We start from the raw sequence: 21,012 nt of genomic DNA, 5'->3' as shown, positions 1-21,012 counted from the left end.
AACAGTTTGCCGATCCGATCAGCTGTTTGTAACACTTCCTACGTCCATCAGCGCGAACTATCGCATGTCCTCCATGTCCTGCCCGAAACCGGAAGTGACGTCAATTTGCGGAAATGTAGTTTTTTACCATCAGGGCCTCATGAGCCTATACTTGTGTTTTTAAAATTTATGTTTGACTTCATGACTTTCTGTGTCGTTTCTGGGATGCTTAGAACTAAAATTGCACTGCTGGAAATAGTTTATTTTGATGCATATGCTGTTTTTTTGCAAATTTGCATTATAATATTTATTTTCATTTTTCCTGCAGTATATAAAAATTGGTGTATTTCAAAAATAAAACTATGAAGACACTTAGTTTAAATTTCCTGTGGTGGAAACTATTTTGTGCAACTTTTGTATTTACAGTTTTGAGGGATATGCGTCTTAAATTTCTCTAACTAGAAATATATGGTAAAAAAACAAAAACGATTTTACATTTTTTTTGTAGTTTATTGCACTTTTTGTCATTTATGTAATTTCTAGGCACTTAATGCAGACATATTATTAAAATTTGGGCTATAATGGTTGTATTGATTTATATCAACTTGAAATGCTCCCAAAAATTGCACTACAGCATGTAAAAATATAATATAAGCTCTGGCGGACTTGGTTCTATGGTAGGTCTTAAAGGGTTAAAATGTAATACTTCTGTTTATTATTTGTGTATTTAAACAGTTTATCTTCAATTTATTACAAAGTACTTCATAAAGTGTCTACAAAGATATTTATTTAAGGTGTAATTTCTGGTGAGTGAGGCAGACTTTTTCATGGTGTCACAAAACCCAAAGCAAATGTGAGGAACCATTTCGCCCTGACAGACTGTGAGAGGTCAGTGTATTCTCAGTGTTGTTCAATATTTCATTTCAAAGGATTCTCCTGACAGGAACAAAAAGTCCTTCAGGAAGCTCGTTGCCTTTTAGCTGCAGCCTGCAGGTCAGTGCATAAACAGGTGAGTGAAAAGAAACAAGTTTCATCCTCCACCAAATTACAAAGGAACTCATGCAGTCGATGGTTTGAAGAAAGAATCTGTAATTTTAAAATATAAAACGGGTTTATGAGGTTCAGAGTCCTGTTCTGAACACGAGGAATGAATTCCAGCAAAGACAAAGAACAGGACCTGATAGTCAGGACAGATGAAAAAAATAAAAACATGATGGTGGCAGTGACGGAGCTGAGATAGAGACACAGGAAGAGCAGTGTAGAAACTGATGTCTGTCTGGTCAGTGTTACCTGCCCGACCTGTCTGCACGACTCTCTCTTTGCATCACTTTCCTCCTTCCTGTGTCTTTCTCGCCTTGTCTCACTGTCTCTGTCTTATTTCAAGTCCTCGTTCTTGTTTAGGAGCAGTACTGTACATGTGAGTATAAAGCTGTCACAGTCTCTTTGATTCTGCTTTGAAACAATGAAACTGTGCACCTTATGGACAGTGTCTGCTAACTTTTAGCCAAAGCAAATGTTAACATTTCTAAATGTTTTAGCAAAATGTCTCTAAAACAGTGTGACAGTGAGATATTTCTGCATTCATTGACCTCATTCTTCTCTCTGCAGCTTAAAGGACACGTCATAAACACATTGTTTTGTTTGGTAGCAGGTCATCGCACTTCTTTAGACTGAATTTCACACAATCGTTGCCACTAGTTTTATTTCGAACAGTAATACAAGAATTGACATTTCGGCTTGTAGGATATGACCTTCCTTACTCGTAAAGCAGGACTTCACTGTATGATCCAGACGCTGTTAAGACAGGAAGTTTAGTCTGTTTCAGTATGGTCGCCTGTCAGCAGAGATTAGCTGTAATGTGTGACTGTCACGGGAGATTAGAGGTAACAGAGCTCTGCAGACTATCACTGTCAGCGGGAGAAGGTCAGACTTAGGCCTCTATCACCGTCTGAGCTTTGGGCTCTGAGTTAAGTCACTTGTCTCTCTCTTACACGTTTCCTCGTGTTCTGGTTTTACTTTCCTGGATTTTTCTTTTCTTTTTTTGGTCTCACTTAGTAATTGACACATTTCATTCTGTGAAACGAGGGACTCAGGAATATCGAGGCTGATGAGCCCACACTGCTTAAAATCAGGAATCAAAGTGCTAAAATTCCTCAACTAGGATACATAATCAGCATTAGAATGGATCAGGAAAGGTTTCCCATAAGAGTCAAAAACCACTGATTGTAGTGTTTTCTGTAAGTGGCACACTTACCTTGATTCCAAGCTTTTTCCTGCATATCAAAAATTTGACACGTACTAAAGAGGTTTTAGCTTCCAAACCAAAGGTAAATCACTGGGACTTTAGTGAGGATATCTTTAAATCAAATAGTCAAAAATAACATGAAAATACCCAAACCTTTATAAACTCTAAACTCTGCGTGGACCAAAGATGCTCGAGTGTGTGCTCACCTCCCCGAGGCTCATTTTAAACCAGGAAAAAACCAGGATGGAATAACTCCTATTATCGACCTAATTCTACATACATGATATAATCACTGTCTGCTGTTGGTACAGTGAGTATCATTTTCTTATCTCACCCTTTATACACAAACATGCTAATAATGTATGTGTAACTGTCCTGGAAGTCTTTTAAACCAGTAACATCCATCCAGCCGTCATCCATCCATCCATCCATTCAGCCGTCCGTCATCCATCTGTCCATCCTCCATCCATCCATTCAGCCGTCCGTCATCCATCCATCCATCCATCCATTCAGCCGTCATCATCCATCCATCCATCCATTCAGCCGTCATCCATCCATCCATCCATCCATTCAGCCGTCATCATCCATCCATCCATCCATTCAGCCGTCATCCATTTGTCCATCCATCCATCCATCCGTCCGTTCATCCGTTCGTCTGTCTGTCCGTCCGTCCATTCGTCCATCCATCCGTCCGTCCGTCCATCTATTCAGCCGTCATCCATCCATCCATCCATCCATTCAGCCGTCATCATCCATCCATCCATCTATTCAGCCGTCATCATCCATCCATCCATCCATTCAGCCGTCATCCATCCATCCATCCATCCATCCATTCAGCCGTCATCCATCCATTCAGCTGTCATCCATCCATCCATCCGTCCATCATCCATTTGTCCATCCATCGATCCATCCGTTCATCCATTCGTCTGTCTGTCTGTCCATCCATTCAGCCGTCATCCATCCATCCATTCAGCCGTCATCCATCCATCCATTCAGCCGTCATCCATCCATTCAGCCGTCATCCATCCATTCAGCCGTCATCCATCCATCCATCCATCCATTCAGCCGTCATCCATCCATTCAGCCGTCATCCATCCATCCAGCCGTCATCCATCCATCCATCCGTCATCCATCCATCCATCCATTCAGCCGTCATCCATCCATTCAGCTGTCATCCATCCATTCAGCTGTCATCCATCCATTCAGCTGTCATCCTTCCATCCATCCATTCAGCCGTCCGTCATCCATCTGTCCATCCTCCATCCATCCATTCAGCCGTCATCATCCATCCATCCATCCATTCAGCCGTCATCATCCATCCATCCATCCATCCATTCAGCCGTCATCCATCCATCCATCCATCATCCATTTGTCCATCCATCCATCCATCCGTCCGTTCATCCGTTCGTCTGTCTGTCCGTCCGTCCATTCGTCCGTCCATCCGTCCGTCCGTCCATCTATTCAGCCGTCATCCATCCATCCATTCAGCCGCCATCCATCCATTCAGCTGTCATCCATCCATCCATCCGTCCATCATCCATTTGTCCATCCATCCTTTCATCCATTCGTCTGTCTGTCTGTCCATCCATTCAGCCGTCATCCATCCATCCGTCATCCATCCATCCATTCAGCCGTCATCCATCCATTCAGCCGTCATCCTTCCATCCATCCATTCAGCCGTCATCCATCCATCCATCCATTCAGCCGTCCGTCATCCATCTGTCCATCCTCCATCCATCCATTCAGCCGTCATCATCCATCCATCCATCCATTCAGCCATCATCATCCATCCATCCATCCATCCATTCAGCCGTCATCCATCCATCCATCCATCGATCATCCATTCAGCCGTCATCCATCCATCCATCCATCATCCATCCATCCATCCATCATCCATTTGTCCATCCATCCGTCCGTTCATCCGTCCGTCCATCCGTCCGTCCGTCCGTCCATCTATTCAGCCGTCATCCATCCATCCAGTCAGCCGCCATCCATCCATTCAGCTGTCATCCATCCATCCATCCGTCCATCATCCATTTGTCCATCCATCGATCCATCCGTTCATCCATTCGTCTGTCTGTCTGTCCATCCATTCAGCCGTCATCCATCCATCCAGCTGTCATCCATCCATCCATTCAGCCGTCATCCATCCATTCAGCCGTCATCCATCCATTCAGCTGTCATCCATCCATTCAGCCGTCATCCTTCCATCCATCCATTCAGCCGTCATCCATCCATCCATCCATCCATTCAGCCGTCCGTCATCCATCTGTCCATCCTCCATCCATCCATTCAGCCGTCATCATCCATCCATCCATCCATCCATCCATCCATCCATTCAGCCGTCATCCATCCATCCATCCATCCATCCATCCATTCAGCCGTCATCCATCCATCCGTTCATCCGTTCGTCTGTCTGTCCGTCCATCCATCCGTCCGTCCGTCCATCTATTCAGCCGTCATCCATCCATCCATTCAGCCGTCATCCATCCATCCATCCGTCCATCATCCATCCATCCGTCCATCATCCATTTGTCCATCCATCGATCCATCCGTTCATCCATTCGTCTATCTGTCTGTCCATCCATCCGTCCATCCATTCAGCCGTCATCCATCCATCCATCCATCCATCCATCCATCCATCCATCCATTCAGCCGTCATCCATCCATTCAGCCGTCATCCATCCATTCAGCCGTCATCCATCCATCCATCCATCCATTCAGCCGTCATCCATCCATCCATCCATCATCCATTTGTCCATCCATCCATCCGTCCGTTCATCCGTTCGTCTGTCTGTCCGTCCGTCCATTCGTCCGTCCATCCATCTATTCAGCCGTCATCCATCCATCCATCCATCCATCCATCCGTCCATCATCCATTTGTCCATCCATCGATCCATCCGTTCATCCATTCGTCCGTCCATCCATCCATTCAGCCGTCATCCATCCATTCAGCCGTCATCCATCCATCCATCCATCCAGCCGTCATCCGTCCATCCATCCAGCTGTCATCCGTCCATCCGTCCGTCATCCGTCCATCCATCCATCATCCATTTTATCCATCCATTCAGCCGTCATCCATCCGTCCGTCCGTCATCCGTCCGTCCGTCATCCATCCGTCCATCCGTCCATCCGTCCATCATCCATTTTATCCATCCATTCAGCCGTCATCCATCCGTCCGTCCGTCATCCGTCCGTCCGTCCGTCATCCATCCATCCATCCGTCCATCCGTCCATCATCCATTTTATCCATCCATTCAGCCGTCATCCATTCGTCCGTCCGTCCATCCGTCCGTCCGTCCATCCGTCCATCCACCCTCTTACTCCTATCTAATAACTAACAACATTTAACCTCCTAAGACCTGAACTCTTTCGTGGCATGCATCTTTAATTTCTCTTTGCCTGATGAATGTAAAAACAAAGAATTATCTTTTTACCTGATTTTGCTCTACAAGGGTCTGATATCCACATATGAGGTAGTTTGTTTTAAATTCCGATAGAACAGTGGCAGTATGATGTCCTCGTAAGTGGATATCAGGCCCTTGTAGAGCAAAATTTAGTATTGTGGTCTAGACAATCCAAAATGTGATGTCCACATATGTGGACGCCAGGCCCTAGGAGGTTAAGCACGTTGATTATATTTAGATGAGAAACATTCAGTGTAAGATCCACTCTCATAATCATGCTGTCATCATTACACACCAGAGTTTGTCAGGAAGTGGACGTTAGTGACGATGACTAGAAAATCTAGAATTCTCTTTAAATTAGAATATCTTTTGGAATATGCCACATATCTTATTTTAACCAATTTTATTGTTTTATTTTTCAGTATTTACAGTATAGTCGTATTTTGTTTTTATATATATTTATATATTTTCTTTTCTTTCTGTTTCTCTGCCCTCATTTTCACCACTTCTGTCCTCCATCCATTATCCCTCTTTCATTGCTTCCTTTGAGGAGATGAATTCATTGAAGCTTTGATGTAATCCATATCCCCCACCCCGTCTTAAGAGCACCAAGGGTCCATTTTGTGATGATCAATAAATGACCCTACAAATACCATTTGGCATGTTTTCTGAGTAGTGCGACCATATAGAGTTCCCTCCACCCTCACCACCACCTTACTATAGTATTCCCTATTGAACTGTAGACACTATCATGACAGTGTTCTTAATGTATGCATGGATTGATGGTCCCCATGAGTGGGAGGGGTAGAGTTAAGGTCTGGGAGTATACCACACATGTCATAGTAATGCCACTGCTAATAAATCTCAGTAATTGGCTTTAGTTTTGCAGTTCTTTCTTCCAATTTCACGTTTTCTCCGTTCTGCACAAAGCAAAGGACGCTGTGTTTCATTTATCCGTTTCTGTTAAGTGATTATTTTATGTGAAGGGGTGATGAGATGCACAGACGAAAACACTATCATATATCAGCTTCTTGCACAAACAAATGTGCAGATCAACCATCTATGCATGAGCATCAGTGTATACATTAACGTGTCGCACATTAGAGCTCTGTGATGTTCTGGTTGCAGATACATCACACATTCAGTGTCGCCACGTCCTTCCTCACCGGGGGAGCGTGGCGGTTCAATCCCTACAAACTTTGCTTTATGTTAACAAAATTAATTTGGAAGTAGATTTACAAATGTGCTTGTCCTGGAGAGGGTGAGAAAATTGTGTTTTATACATTTCCCACTCCATCATAGCACATGACCACTGGTCTTCTTTGCTCCCATTGGTTGTTACATCAAAGTTGAGGGTCGTTAAACCCAATGCCAGCTCTTATATTTAATTGGATAGTATTCACAAATTTGCTAAATATGGCTCGTGTTTCACAGAGTACATCCCACTTAAGTAAATATTCACTCACCTGTTCGATGACTTGTTAATGCAATTACCTTATGAGCCTCTGTGCAAACCAAGCTTTAGAATGGGAGAAGAAAAGGGATTTAAGTGGCTTTGACCTAGCATAGCTGTTAGGTTGGTCTCAGTGTTTCATGCACTGCTGATCTGCTGGGGTCTTTCTGCACAGCCATCTTTAGTGTCTTCACGGTTTGAGCTGATAGGAACAGAACAGTAGCTCAATTAACCACTTTTTAGAACCAAGGTATGCAGAAGAGCATTTCTAAAAGTACAACATCTTAAACCAGGGGTGGGCAACTCCAGGTCTCGAGGGCCGGTGTCCCTGCAGGTTTTAGATGTGTCCTTGAACAAACACAGCTGATTTAAATGAATAAATTAGCTCCTCAACATGTCCTGAAGTTCTCCAGAGGCCTGGTAACGAACTAATCATGTGATTCAGGGGTGTTGACCCAAGGTGAGATCTTAAACCTGCAGGACACCAGCCCTCGAGGCCTGGAATTGCCCACCCCTGTCTTAAACCTTTAAGCAGATGGGCTACTGCACCAGAAGACCACACCGGGCGCCACACCTGCCAGCTACGAGCAGGAACTGAGGCTGCTATTCGCACGGCCTCACCAAAACTAGATTCTAGAAGATTTCAGAAACTGTTCTGGGTCTAATGAGACTCCATTTCTTAATATTTTGATGGTAAGGTCAGAATTTGGTGTAAATGACATCAAGCTGTTCAGGGTGGTGGTGTAACGGTGTGGGTCTGTGGCACTCTTTAGGACCCATAATGCTAATTAAGCGTCATTTAAATTCCACACATGTCCATCTCTTTATGATCACAGTGGACCTTACTGTCATGGCTGCTTCCAGAAGGATAACACACCATGCCACAAAGCTCAAATCATCTCTAGCTGGGCTCTGTCATGAGTTCACTGTACTCTAATGGTCTCCAGTCACCAGATCTCAATCCAATAGAGCACCTTAGGGATGCGGCGTAACGGCTGTTTCCCGCCACAGCTGCGTGATGCTGTCATATCAATATGGACCAAAATCTCTGAGGGTTTTCCAGCACCTTGTTGAATCCATACCATGAAGGAAGCATCCACCTGCTCCTAGCAGGGTGAACTTTTAAAGTTGTCCAGTGAGTGTCAATTTATGGCTATTTAAACAAACCTATTTGTAAATCTACAAAGTTGGACTTTACACACTAAACAATCCCAATCTAAAACCACAGACTTGTAAAATGTTTCTTATATTACAGTGTAGCTGCTGTAGCTGTACATTTAAAATTAACACATTAAATCTCAGGAAAACGTCCCAGCTGTGACCAGAACGTAACATTTCCGTGTGCGTTTCTATTTTTCTGTGATAAACCTCTCGCCTGTCTGGCTCTGGAGCCAGGCGCTGTCTGTTATTTTGGACTGACAGACAGAGAAGCTACCAGAGGAGCAGAGTCAATGTGGCTTCAGACCAACTGTTGTGTGGTTAGTTGGTGGTTAGATTCATGCTATGTGCTTTTTTCTGAACACAGCTTATGCAAAGATAGAAATGAGGGAAAAGTTGTTGATTTACGGGCTGCTGAACATCTTCAAACATTTTGAGTAATTAATTAGTGTGCACACTCAAGCTGCATAAACGAACACACATTTCTGCACTCGTGTATGTATAACCATGACTTTGGGCGGCAGATCTTCTCACTTTCAAACTCGTCTTGATTTTGCATCATGTTGCAGATAACACGTATATGTCTCTGTTAGTGTACGCTCATCAGCTTACAATTAATGTTTAAGTATCTGCGCATTAAGTCTGTGGCTGACTGGATGCTGTCCTCTGTATGCTTATTATAGACACACCCCTGCTGGTGCGAAGCAGCAGTGATTCTGCCCTCAGCCCCCAACCAGCAGAGTCTGAGCCCTCCTTCAAGGAAGACAACACTTTGATGGTAAGACCCTAAGGCCACTGGAGGAAAAAAAGAGAGAACAGCACACAGAAACACACTTAAAGACCTAAAACTAAAATATAAAAATACTGTAATACTTACATTTCAAGGATTTTTCTGGTATGTATTAAAACAATACGTATATGTTCATATATATATGCATAGGAGTAGGTCTTGGCTGGTCTACCTGTGAATCAGCAGAATGGCCCTGAGCCACACCTGTGGTGTACGAGGCTAAACGATCAGTGCTTGGTCGGTGCAATAATGCTCTCCAAAGTTTTCCTCAAGCTTCAGCAGTTCAAGTTAAGTGTGGTTAGTCCAGATGTTCCTCTATTATGGAAATACACATAATGGCTGAGTATACATTTACTGTTGTTAGCTGGATATTTACGGTCTTCTTCTTCCTAATTCCTCAACAGCTCGAAAAGAACTGTGATATATTGTGTTAAATAGGCACCGGCTAACTCCTGTATGACACCGCGTACCACGGCATATTTATTAAAGTCGAACTGATTGGTATCATTAGGTTTTTCCAAAGTTATACTATCTTTTTAAAATGTGTTTGAATAGCTTTTGTAAGTTATTGATTTACTCTAATGTCTCATCATGGGCACTGTGAGCTTCCTTCTAATGCTGTTGTAAAAGGGAGAAACGATGAGATACAGCGGGGAAAATAAGTATTTGACACATCAGCATTTTTATCAGTAAGGGGATTTCCAAGTGGACTATTGACACAACATTTCCACCAGATGTTGCCATCAAGCCAAATATTGAAGTCATACAATCAAATCAGAACATATAAGTATACAAGTTAAACCACAATAAATAAAGTGAAATGACACAGGGAATAAGTATTGAATACATGGAGATAACAAGGGGCAAAATGACATAGAAAGCCAGGAGATCACCTGAAATCTGTCAGTATTGATAGAGAAATCCTGTCCCCTATCAGTACTAATTGATATAAGCTGCTTTAGTCCTAATTGATGGCCTATAAAGGCTCCTCATTTCCCAGAAGGCACACAGGAAAGACTTCATGATGGGTAAAAGCAAAGAACTCTCTCAAGATCTTCGTAATCTTATTGTTGAAAAGCATTTTGATGGGAATGGTTATAGGTGCATTTCCAGAATGCTGAATGTTCCTGTGAGCACTGTGGGGGCCATTATCCGGAAATGGAAAGTGCATCAGTTCACCATAAACCTGCCACGATCAGGTGCTCCACGCAAGATCCCTGTCCGAGGAGTCCAAAGAATAATCAGGAGGGTTCTCCAAGAGCCAAGAACCACTCGGACAGAACTTCAGGAAGACCTTGCATCAGCAGGTACTGTTGTTTCAAAGAAAACTATAAGCAATGCACTGAACCGCCATGGCATCCATGCACGCTCACCACGCAAGACTCCATTGCTGAACAAAAAGCATGTCAAGGCTCGGTTAAAATTTGCGCAACAGCATTTGGAGAAGCCTGTGGATTATTGGACGACTATAGTATGGTCAGATGAAAGCAAAATTGAACTTTTTGGCAGTCATTCTACACACCATGTTTGGAGAAGAAATGGCACTGCTCACCACCCCAAGAACACCATACCAACAGTCAAGTTTGGGGGTGGAAGCATCATGGTTTGGGGCTGCTTTTCAGCAAGGGGTACTGGCAGACTTCATATTATTGAAGGCAGGATGAATGGAGAGATGTACCGGGACATTCTGGATAAAAATCTGCTGCCATCTACCAGGAAGCTAAAAATGAAAAGAGGGTGGACATTTCAGCAAGACAATGATCCCAAACACAAGGCCAAGGAAACAATGAAGTGGTTTCAAAGAAAGAAAATCAAGTTGCTTGAATGGCCCAGTCAATCACCTGACCTAAATCCCATAGAAAATCTATGGAGAGAACTGAAGATTAAAGTTCATAAAAGAGGCCCAAGGAACCTTCAAGATTTAAAGACCGTTTGTGTGGAAGAATGGGCCAGAATCACTCCTGAGCAATGCAGACGACTGGTCTATCCATACAAGAGGCGTCTAGAAGCTGTAATCACCAACAAAGGCTTTTCTACAAAGTATTGAATAAAGTGTGTTCAATACTTATTCCCTGTGTCATTTCACTTTATTTATTATGGTTTAACTTGTATACTTATATGTTCTGATTTGATTGTATGACTTCAATATTTGGCTTGATGGCAACATCTGGTGGAAATGTTGTGTCAATAGTCCACTTGGAAATCCCCTTACTGATAAAAATGCTGATGTGTCAAATACTTATTTTCCCCGCTGTATTTATGCCCTTGTGGCTTTTGTTGTAGCAGCAGTCCAGGGACAAATGCTAATTTTACCCCACTGCTCATAAAGCTCATAAAGAGTATAGCATTCAACGTTTATACGAGCATGCAAACGTCTAATGTTGATGCTGCTGGGGATAAGGAAAGGATAAGGAAAATTCATAATTTCTTTTCTAGTTGGAAGAATAAATGAAAGTAGTGGGAATACTTTACAGCTGGCCTGGTCTGCTGTTATTATTATGAATGTCTGGCCTTTTAATGTATGTAGGAAAGCATTATATACACTGTGCATATACACAATGATGTGAATGTAAATGCAACATCATTGCACGCACAATCCTGTCATTTAAAGTGTTTTGTTTGATGTGCGCTGCTCGTGTTTGTCATGTTTAACACACGGTTACACATTTATAACGGCAAGCTCAGGTGTCCTGTGGGTGAATCAGTGTTGTGTGTGTGTGTGTGTGTGTGAGGCACATGTGATTAAGGTTTGGGCTGAATGGAGCGTTTAGTGTCATCATGTCTTTTCTCTGCAGACACACTTTGTCACTTCAGGCTCCGTTAACAAAGATGGATGAATACAGTTTTTCTTCCCTCTCTTTTCATTTTTTTGTCTCTCTCTCTTCAAAGGTCATAGGGCAAACTCTTTTTTTTTTTTTTTTTTATCCTTTCCTCTCATGTTCCCGGTATTTTCCACCTTCTACACACTTTTTTTTTTTTTTTAAACATTTTTAACATTTTGACCCAGTTTGTGTCAGAATGACTAATTTGGAGTCACAGTTAACCCAAAGTAAACACAAAAGGAGCTGCTGTAGGAATACTAACCGTTTGTTGTCTGTCATGTTTGGGTTCTTCTCTGAAGCTGTTTGCACTTTTTAGTCTCGTGATCTTCTTAAAAACAGTCAGTCTGTCCATGCTGCATTTCTTCAGTTTCCTTTCTTTGTCCTATCTGAATACTCAGACCCAAAAATATAGGATGCACAAGTGCAGCGATGACCTGATACATCTGCTTACATGTAGCGCGATAAACCCAACATCCATCTAATGGAGAACAGCTAATTTCACTAGCTTGAATTCAAATTGAACGTTGATCGAGCTCTGCCATCTTTAATCTATAACCTTCATTATCATGTTACACTGTTTATTCCAAGAGCATTGGGTAGATTATTTAAAACATATATTACACATTACTTACTCGTTTTAAAACCTAAAGAATTACTGTACTTTGTCTGCAACTCCCCATTTACTTTCCAAGTTGTGCCTTAGCGTTGCAGCCAACAACCAGTCAAACAGGCTTCGCTTTTGCAGACACGTCAGCGTCTATCAAGCACATGATCAGGACTGCAGCAGTCTGTTGGCAACCAAGGCAATCACGAGGAGGCTTTTGGTGCAGAAGCAGCAGAAACCTCTTTGCCACCATCTTAACACTGACGACTGCCAGCAACCTTCAGCTAAACAATTCAGGAATACATATTTTTCCAGGTGAGCAGTGGTTACCAGTGGAGTCACTCACCGGTCTGTGTAAACGAAGCTTTTGGCTACAACCACATGTACACAGGTATTTTTGTAAACTGAGATTTTCCATTTTTTTTTGTGATCAACATTTTATTGATTTAAAACGGGGGGGGGGGGGGTACAGACATATACAGCACAACTGTAAACTGCAGTAGCAAAGCAAACATTAGCAAACAAGGCATAGGGACAGCAAAGAAAAGACACAAAAACACAAAGTTAAAACCAATTATTGCCTCTTCCAGGAGATAACTCTGGATGAGAAGATTTTCCAAGCGTCAACAGTCGTGGGTCGAGCTTTATTTAATTTTGCTGTGGTATGTTCAAAACCAATAACACGGATAAGACATCGTCTCCAGAATGATTCCATACAAATGTCAGGACAGAACCATTGCTTTGCGGATGTAAATCCAGCGAACAACATTTTGCATTGCATTTGTTTTAAGGAGATTTCAGAGGTATCGTTAAGGAGACAAAGACCAGGATTGGGAACATAAAAAACTTCCAGTACCTCAGATAACACAGAGTTCACAAAGACCCAAAAATCGGATACCACAGGACCGTCCCAAAACATGTGCAAAAACGTGCCAGGTGATGAATCATTGCAGATGTGACAGTAATACGAAGCCTGTAGTTTCATCTGGAACCTCCTATAGGGCGTAATGTATGTTCTGTGTATGGTTTTGAAATGAATTAATTGATGCGCCAGGTTCTTAGAAGTCAAACTCAGATTAGACCACACTGTATCCCAGTCTATATTAACCTGTAGTTCTCCCAGTTCCCTGACCCAAATAGATTCAATGGGCAGGGACTTCATACCATGTTCAGCTAATTTGTTGTAGATTTTGGAAACAGAGGGTCTGCCAGATTTAGGCAGGATCCAGTCCAACATGGGATGAGAGGGAAGAGGAGAGTCCCAGGGGACACCGTATGCTTTTAAAGCTGATCTGAGCTGCAGATATACAAAGTAAGAAGATGCAGGAAGAGAAAAACGTGTCCTTAAGTCCTGAAATGAGCAAAGGCCTTGGGCGTTGAATAGATCATCAAAAAGGTTTATCCCGAGTGAGAACCAAGAGGGTTGAACAAATGGTCGGCTGCCACATAATAACTTTAAATTATGCCAGAGTGGTGAGCTTTTACAAAATTTAACTGGAGCACCCAGCCGCCGTTCTATCTTCCTCCATACCTGTATAGAGTTGGCAATAATAGGTCCAAATTCGTTGTTGTTGTAGAGCGTATTGGCGGGAACATTAGCAAACAGAAGATCTTGTAGTCTATGCGGTGCTGCCTTGGCGGATTCGATCATTTTCCATGCAGTAGTAGTCTCTGGGTTGACCCACGTACCGATTTTCCATTTTTGTTTAAAAAAAAAAAAAAAGAACCATGTCCACAACGCAAAAAACAAAGTCAAACACTGTCAAGGACATGCCGAAGCAGCAGGTGGCGATATAATTGTAACCGTGTAGAAATGTTGGCCAATGAGAGGTCTGGAAGCCTGGGAGGGAAAGAGAACAAACTGCAGAAGATTAACAGCAAATAGTATTTTGTCTACATCTGCCATTGTAGAAATTCATCTCATGGAAACAATAACATGGCGCACATGACTAAATCTCTGTTTTCCTCGTCCACACGCAGTTTTCAAAAATCTCCACGCTGGCAGGAGTTTTTAAAAATCTCCGTTGTCAGTGAACGAAAACACATAGAAAAATCACTGTTTTCAAAAATACGCGTTTAGGTGTGGACGTAGCCTTAGTGATCGTTTTCACAGCGGCTGGCAGCAACCTCAGTGTGTGACTGAGGCCAATTTTGTCCTTGTAAAGTGGACACGCATACTTCTTTATACGCGACAGTCTTTGTCGTTTCACATAACAAATTACAACAAGTACCACACAACTCCACTGCTCAAATGGTGTGGGCCGCTCTGCAAAAGCACAAGTTAAAGATATATTTCTTTTGTATACACATGTATCCAGATAATTAAATTAATCAAGTAAAACAAGTTATTTAATGCTCTCATTTGTTAGCCTTAATGTCATTACAAATTTTTGAACCACTGAACAGCATGTCTTTATCCTGTCTTCCTTCTCTCACCCCAACCAATCACAGCAGATGGCCCCGCCCCTCCCTGAGCCTGGTTCTGCCGGAGGTTTCTTCCTGTTAAAAGGGAGATTTTCCTTCCCACTGTCACCAAAGTGCTCGCTCATAGGGGGTCACATGATTGTTGGGTTTTTCTCTGTATGTATTATTGCAGGGTCTACCTTACAATAGAAAGCACCTCGAGGCGGCTGTTGTTGTGATTTGATGCTGTGTAAATAAAACTGAATTGAACTGAAGTGTTAAAATTCTTCATTATAAAAAAGTTTAATATATTTTCTAATGCTTTATCCCATCATTGATAATTAAATACACCTGTTCATTAATAATTGACACGCATTAACAGAATATTATAATAAATAAAATCATTATTGTGTGCTTGTTGTGTAGACATGCAGTCCTGACATGTTGTTGTGGCTTTATTTACTCAGAAAGTCCCTCCAGTCCGCTGGTTAAAGGAAGCCCGTGCTTGATTAGACTCCTGAGTAGTGATCCTTGAGCCCTTGAGATTCCTGACTGGACAAACACCCTTTCTTAATCACGCTGTTTTCCCCACAGACCTCTCTGTTTGCAGGGTTTAGTGCTTTAGGGGACTGTGGTTGGTCCTCAGAGGTGGTCAGTCTCCATGCTCGTTGTTGCTGAGGATGACCTAACATGTTTGTGACTGTGCCACATGCATTTGTCCTGCAGAGTTCAACGGCACCTGGTTGCACCTGTTGTCTCATGTCTTGTTGGTAGTTGTTGAGTTTTGTTACACTGACTTCACACAAGTGAGATGAGAAATAGACCAGTAACCCACAGCTTGGCACTCATAGTAAACTCCATAATAAATATTACGCACCTTATTGCTAATAACATTGATCTTTCCTGGAGAAATAAGGTAAGGAGTTTAGGGCCACAGATTGTGTTATTCTAAACTCAATTTCCACTCCGTACAACTAAGCTGCTGTCACTCGTGCAGCTACTGATATGAAATATTACAGGATGTCAGTAATGCAGCAGGCATTGAGGTGCTTATATATTGGTTGACCACATCAGCTCCTCAGGCTTCCCTTATTTCACACATAAAATCTCAGAACTGTAGTTTTCAACTTATATTACTCCTATTACTGTGAATTAATGTTCATCGTCTTTAATAACTACATTGTGTTACGTTAAAAGAGTCATACCCGGACCAAAATCATACCCGGATCATACTGATCCACATATACGTACACTCATCATGGGCGTGAATGTCATGGTAATTTTCTGCTTTTAATGTTGTCTTTGAGCTGTTCTTTTTACAGGGTTGGATAATTGTACAGCAGAGATTTTAAAACACAAGAATAGATGTAGTCCATGTGTCAGCGGGTCAGGAGGACCAACACATATCTGTCTGTGTGTTTGCAAATATAAACCGTTACATCAGATTTAAGTCCAACCGTTCCACCGTACCACAGCTGTAAAAAGAAATCTCTCTTTCTGCACGTTTTTCCTTCACATCTTTGTGTTTTTTAAGCCGTCGGTGCCACGCGGGTTTCCTCCATCTACCTGCTGTGCTGCAGTAACTACCATGTAAGTGCTGGAGTGCTAAATGGCCCTGTGCTGAGTGTTTTCTGAAGAAATTCTCTTTCTGTTTGTCTCTTCCTCGTACGTTATTTTCTCAGTCGCTGTCAGTCTTTTTTCGTCTCTTTCAGCGTCCCTCACTCTTCGATTCATTCGCTCGTACTCACACGTACGCGCACACGCTCAGTCACTGACTCATCTGTCTCTTCTCAAGCAGCACGGTTCAGATAGAGGTAATGGCTCTGGGTAATTGTTCAAATTGTCACTTGGCCTTTTGGTGAGAGCGATGAGGGGAAGAAAGTACTCTTCTTGGAGTAATTCTCTGTCTTTCTCCTGTCTCTGTCTTTGCTCCTTCTCTTGGTCCCCTCTCTTATTTAATTTTGACCTGGAAAGATTTACTGGTGCAGCTCTTTCTTTCTAAATGCCAGACTCAAACGAGTACAGTACACCAAAAAAACCCACTCTTTTCCCTTTCTTACTGTCTGTCATGCTTACAGCACACAGACACACACAGGCAGGGATACGTGTTGGTAAAAATGTGTTGCTCGGGCTGGGGGTGCTTATTATTGTCTAGAATACCACAGGGACACTGCAGCACTTATTTTTAATGCTACACCTGTGTGTGTGCATGTCTGCATGTCTCATCATGTCTTTTGTGCCACCTTTCATGCATGTTTGTCATTGAATTTATTTTTTCATATACACATCTATAACTGTGTTATTAACAGTGTTTGGACAGAAACTGAAAAACGTGTTTTTCAAAAGCATCATTCTAAAAACTGATGTGAAAAACATACAAAACATGAAAAAAGGGGAACAAAATGATGAAAAGTTGTACAAGTGGAGGAAAAACCCCAAGCAAAGAAAAATAACACCTGGTGGAGTGAATCACAGCTAATGGGGTTAATGAGAAACATGAGTGGGTGTAAAAAGGGCGTTCCAGAGAGAGAAAGTCTTTCAGATGTGAAGCTGGGGAGGAGTTTACCAGACTGTGTGGATGCATAGTTTCAAAAATGTGCTAATAATAAACAATAATATGAAGATTTTATCATGAATTTCCATATTTGTAAAGGAATCATTACTTCCTAATGATATAACATAAACCTAAGCTCCATAAGCTGCCATCCAGACAGAAGAGATGCTGCTTACTCCAGTCAGACAATCCCGCCCAGTTGGAGCATTATGAAAGTAACTGGTGAGCAGCTGAAATCGTTAAAGAATAGCAAAATATTTGGCTTTCAAATAAAGCTTACAAAGTAACCAGAGCTGAGAAATGATGCCAGTGTTGGAATAGCAGCACAAACTGCAGCTGCAGTGCCTCTAAGTGAAGGCTGCTGAAGGCTGGCTGCAACACATCTCCAAAGACTCCGTCTTAACATGAGCAACTTCACAGCTTTGAAAAGGACGTTTCCAACCTGATGGAAAATAATAGTTTAGTCCTCATCCACCTGGATGCTGTGGTTAGGGGCGTGGTCCGTATGCATTGACATGTCCCTGACGCTGACCACTGTGTGCTAGGCCTGCATTTTGTTTGAAGACCACCAGGTGGCGATAACAAAAACCCCTTCTAGTCCTGTAGAAGTCTTTGGGAAGTCTTGGCTTCTGTCTTGGACTCTGTAAACACTTTGCTGCTGAGTTTATGGGTTCATTCACTTTTTCCGGTCATATTGAATATTCTCCATATTATCCATGATGTGCTTGTTGGCTAACGTGTTGCCTATCACAAGTCATCAGCCAATGAGCGAGAGGTCTGACAGTCAGACCCGAGCCTCCTTGTCACGTGTGGTTTTGGGAAACCGAGATGGGAATGGTAATGATGCTAACGGTAAAAACCAAATAATGATGTCACTGTAGCTAGTCTGTGGTTCAAACCAGTCGGTGTCTGTGCTTTTATCATCAGTTGGCCTGTTCAAAGAAGAAATGCTGCAGCGCAGTGGTGAACACGCCCCTCTCCTAAACCTTTTCCTGAGATGTAGCGGTACATGTCCACTTATCCGGGAAAGGAAATTCCAGACAGCTGATTCAGTTTATCTAGCCTCAGTGTTTTCATTGGGAGAAACCTGTATTACTCATCCGTGGACGTCTTTGTCTCCGCTGACTGCACGCCCACACAGTCCACATGGTGAACAGGGAGGAATGCTGGTTTGAGCGAGGAGTCAACCGAACCGAGGAGGGGGTCTAAGAGTAAATCTATACTATCTCACAATGCTGTGATTGCAGTCACCCCCAGGTCTCTGTGAATAGTAATCATAGCCATTAGTGGTTATGGCAGTTTGTGTGTCAATGCCTGTTACACGGCCGGGAAAACCTGCAGTCAGCTGAGACTGAAGAGCTCACCTGGATGATGAAAGGTTCCTTCTGCTGAAGTCGTTGCCTCCAGATGAACTGAATCAGTGTTGGGTTTTTTGAAGTACTGAATTAATGATTCTGTTTTGAGCTGAACTTGGTTTCATTAATTGCACTAAATGATTCTGACGTGCACTAAAAACTACATTAACACCCAAAAACACACTTCACTCAGCACATGTGTGCTGTAGTGTGTTTCATGCTTCATTGATTCCTTTACCTGCTGCAGTTTAAAAATTTCAGCAGAGAAAAAAACATTAAAAAATAGTTTAATTAACTTAAAAAAAAAAACAAATTAATGAGAAAAAATATTAAATGTTATATCTCAGTGCTTTTGTTTCCTTTGCTGTTCAGAATTAAAACAACTCCATATTTATTCCTGCACATTACCAAAGGGAAGATGGATGGCGTTGGCTTTGTCAGGTTCATACAGATGAAGACACGTAAAGTGCACACGCAGACACAGAATGCATTAATACTAATTTATCATACCGGCTGTGGTAGCATTTTCAGGGAACACTTAGCCTGATTGGTCATTCAATAATTAGTAATATCACTAATAGTTTGCTCTTTTTATCCGCTTTTAGCAATTATTAGATTGGACCATGAACGCTAAACGCTTGCAGGCCATTTGTTAAAAGCATAGTTATTCAAGGATTATCCATCAGTGATTCAAAATGGAAAATCTGCTTCTTTATTCTACACGTTTTGCAGAACCATTAATGCTCCAAGTATTGATTAAGCTGTCCAATTCTGACAGACTAATATATTCATTTTTCCCTGCAGTAGGCCTCAACATATTTCAAATAAATCTTTGTCATTGAATAAATATATCTTTCATTTCTTATCAAGCTTTAGATCTTTCAATCATTATTTTTAATAAACTTTTACTTTGCGTCCAATTAAACTGTCCGTCTTTGTGGGAATGTCTCACATTTTCTTATAATTATTAATTCCTCTGTGGGCTGTGATTTACTGACACTGCTGAATTTGCAGCTTTGTTAATACTTCTAACCTCTAAAAACTAAATGAACTTTTATTGTTAATGTTTCAAAAAAACCTGATTATCATCATGAAAGTGAGCTAATTCCTTCAAATAAGAGCAGCGACTCCAGTTTCCAAACTGCAAGAGGTTCAGTGTCTGTAAGTAGAAGAAGTGTTCAGAGGAACGCGCTGGTGTCAGTGTGAATAATGAGAAACATTTATTCGTTCAGATTCATTTACTTGTTTTAAATTAGCCTCTGATAAGTAACATACATTGGTGGCCTTTTGTAATTAATATGTTGCTCTTCCAAAGAGACACAGAGTGAGAGAGGCTGTTACTACACACATTTATTAAATGAGACATACAATTAAGCACCAGAGGCTTTGCAGTTAATATACGAGTGACTGTTATGACAGGAGGTTACTATAATTAATGTTACCTGTCATCCTGTTTCTAATTAAGCTCACGTGACGGCATCGACAGCCAGGCCAGACTAATTGATTTGCGAGCCGCCAAACCGCAAACATATGTTTGCTATCTGTCATTCTGCGGCGAACGTGACCTTGCCTTCCTCGTCTTGTCGCGTCACCCGTCGTCTCTGACTTTACGTGTATTTCGTGACTCGCCCCGACTTTCCTCTTCCTTGCTCTTCCTCTCCCTGGTCTCATTTGTCTTCCTCTCAGCCTCTCTTCGTTCCATCTATTCCTCTCTCTGTCTCTGACAGGTGGAGTAGGTCATGTGGCAGTATTGGGGGGACTGAGGTCAGAGGTTAAAGGTCATATGAGTCCATTAGTGTCTACCACTAACGGAGAGACTTATTGACCTGCGTGTGTTTGTCTCCATATGCTCAGACAAGCATGCTCTCCAAGGTCTGATGTCCCCCTGTGATATTCACCAATATTCATATGTGAGTTTGGGTCATTCTTACAAATAATAATAAACATTTCATATAAAAATAAATCTTCAGTTCTTTGCAAGTGTAGTTTGAGTAGTTTTAGAAGTCTAAATTCTAAAAACATATTAAAATAATGAACGAAAAGTCTGTCACTAAAGACTGACTGATAATATATCCAAATGTCCAAAAGTATTACGCGTCACAAAAAATGGGATTTTGTGGATTATGAATTATGAAGTTTAAACATCTACTCTGAGGAGAAATCGACCAGTTACATTGTTTAGTTGATCCTGTTCCTGCGAGAGCTCCTTTCCACCAGCACTGACCGAAGCCCAGCCAGGTCT

At 42.0% G+C, this 21,012-nt stretch overlaps 1 protein-coding gene across 8 annotated transcripts in view; it reads left to right on the top strand.

Moving 5' to 3' along the window:
* Positions 1 to 21,012, top strand: part of LOC113007774 (partitioning defective 3 homolog B-like) — a 223,168-nt gene that overhangs the window by 51,589 nt on the left and 150,567 nt on the right. For all 8 annotated transcript variants that reach the window (XM_026144697.1, XM_026144696.1, XM_026144694.1 and 5 more), the window contains one exon: positions 8,926 to 9,020. In XM_026144697.1, the coding sequence (XP_026000482.1) occupies positions 8,926 to 9,020 (95 nt within the window). The remainder of the gene's footprint in view (positions 1 to 8,925; positions 9,021 to 21,012) is intronic.

Source organism: Astatotilapia calliptera, chromosome 16 (assembly GCF_900246225.1).
Source record: "Astatotilapia calliptera chromosome 16, fAstCal1.2, whole genome shotgun sequence".
NCBI classification, from domain to species: Eukaryota; Metazoa; Chordata; class Actinopteri; order Cichliformes; family Cichlidae; genus Astatotilapia; species Astatotilapia calliptera.
Note: the sequence above shows the minus strand (reverse complement) of the source record. Positions and strands in the feature narration are given on the sequence as shown.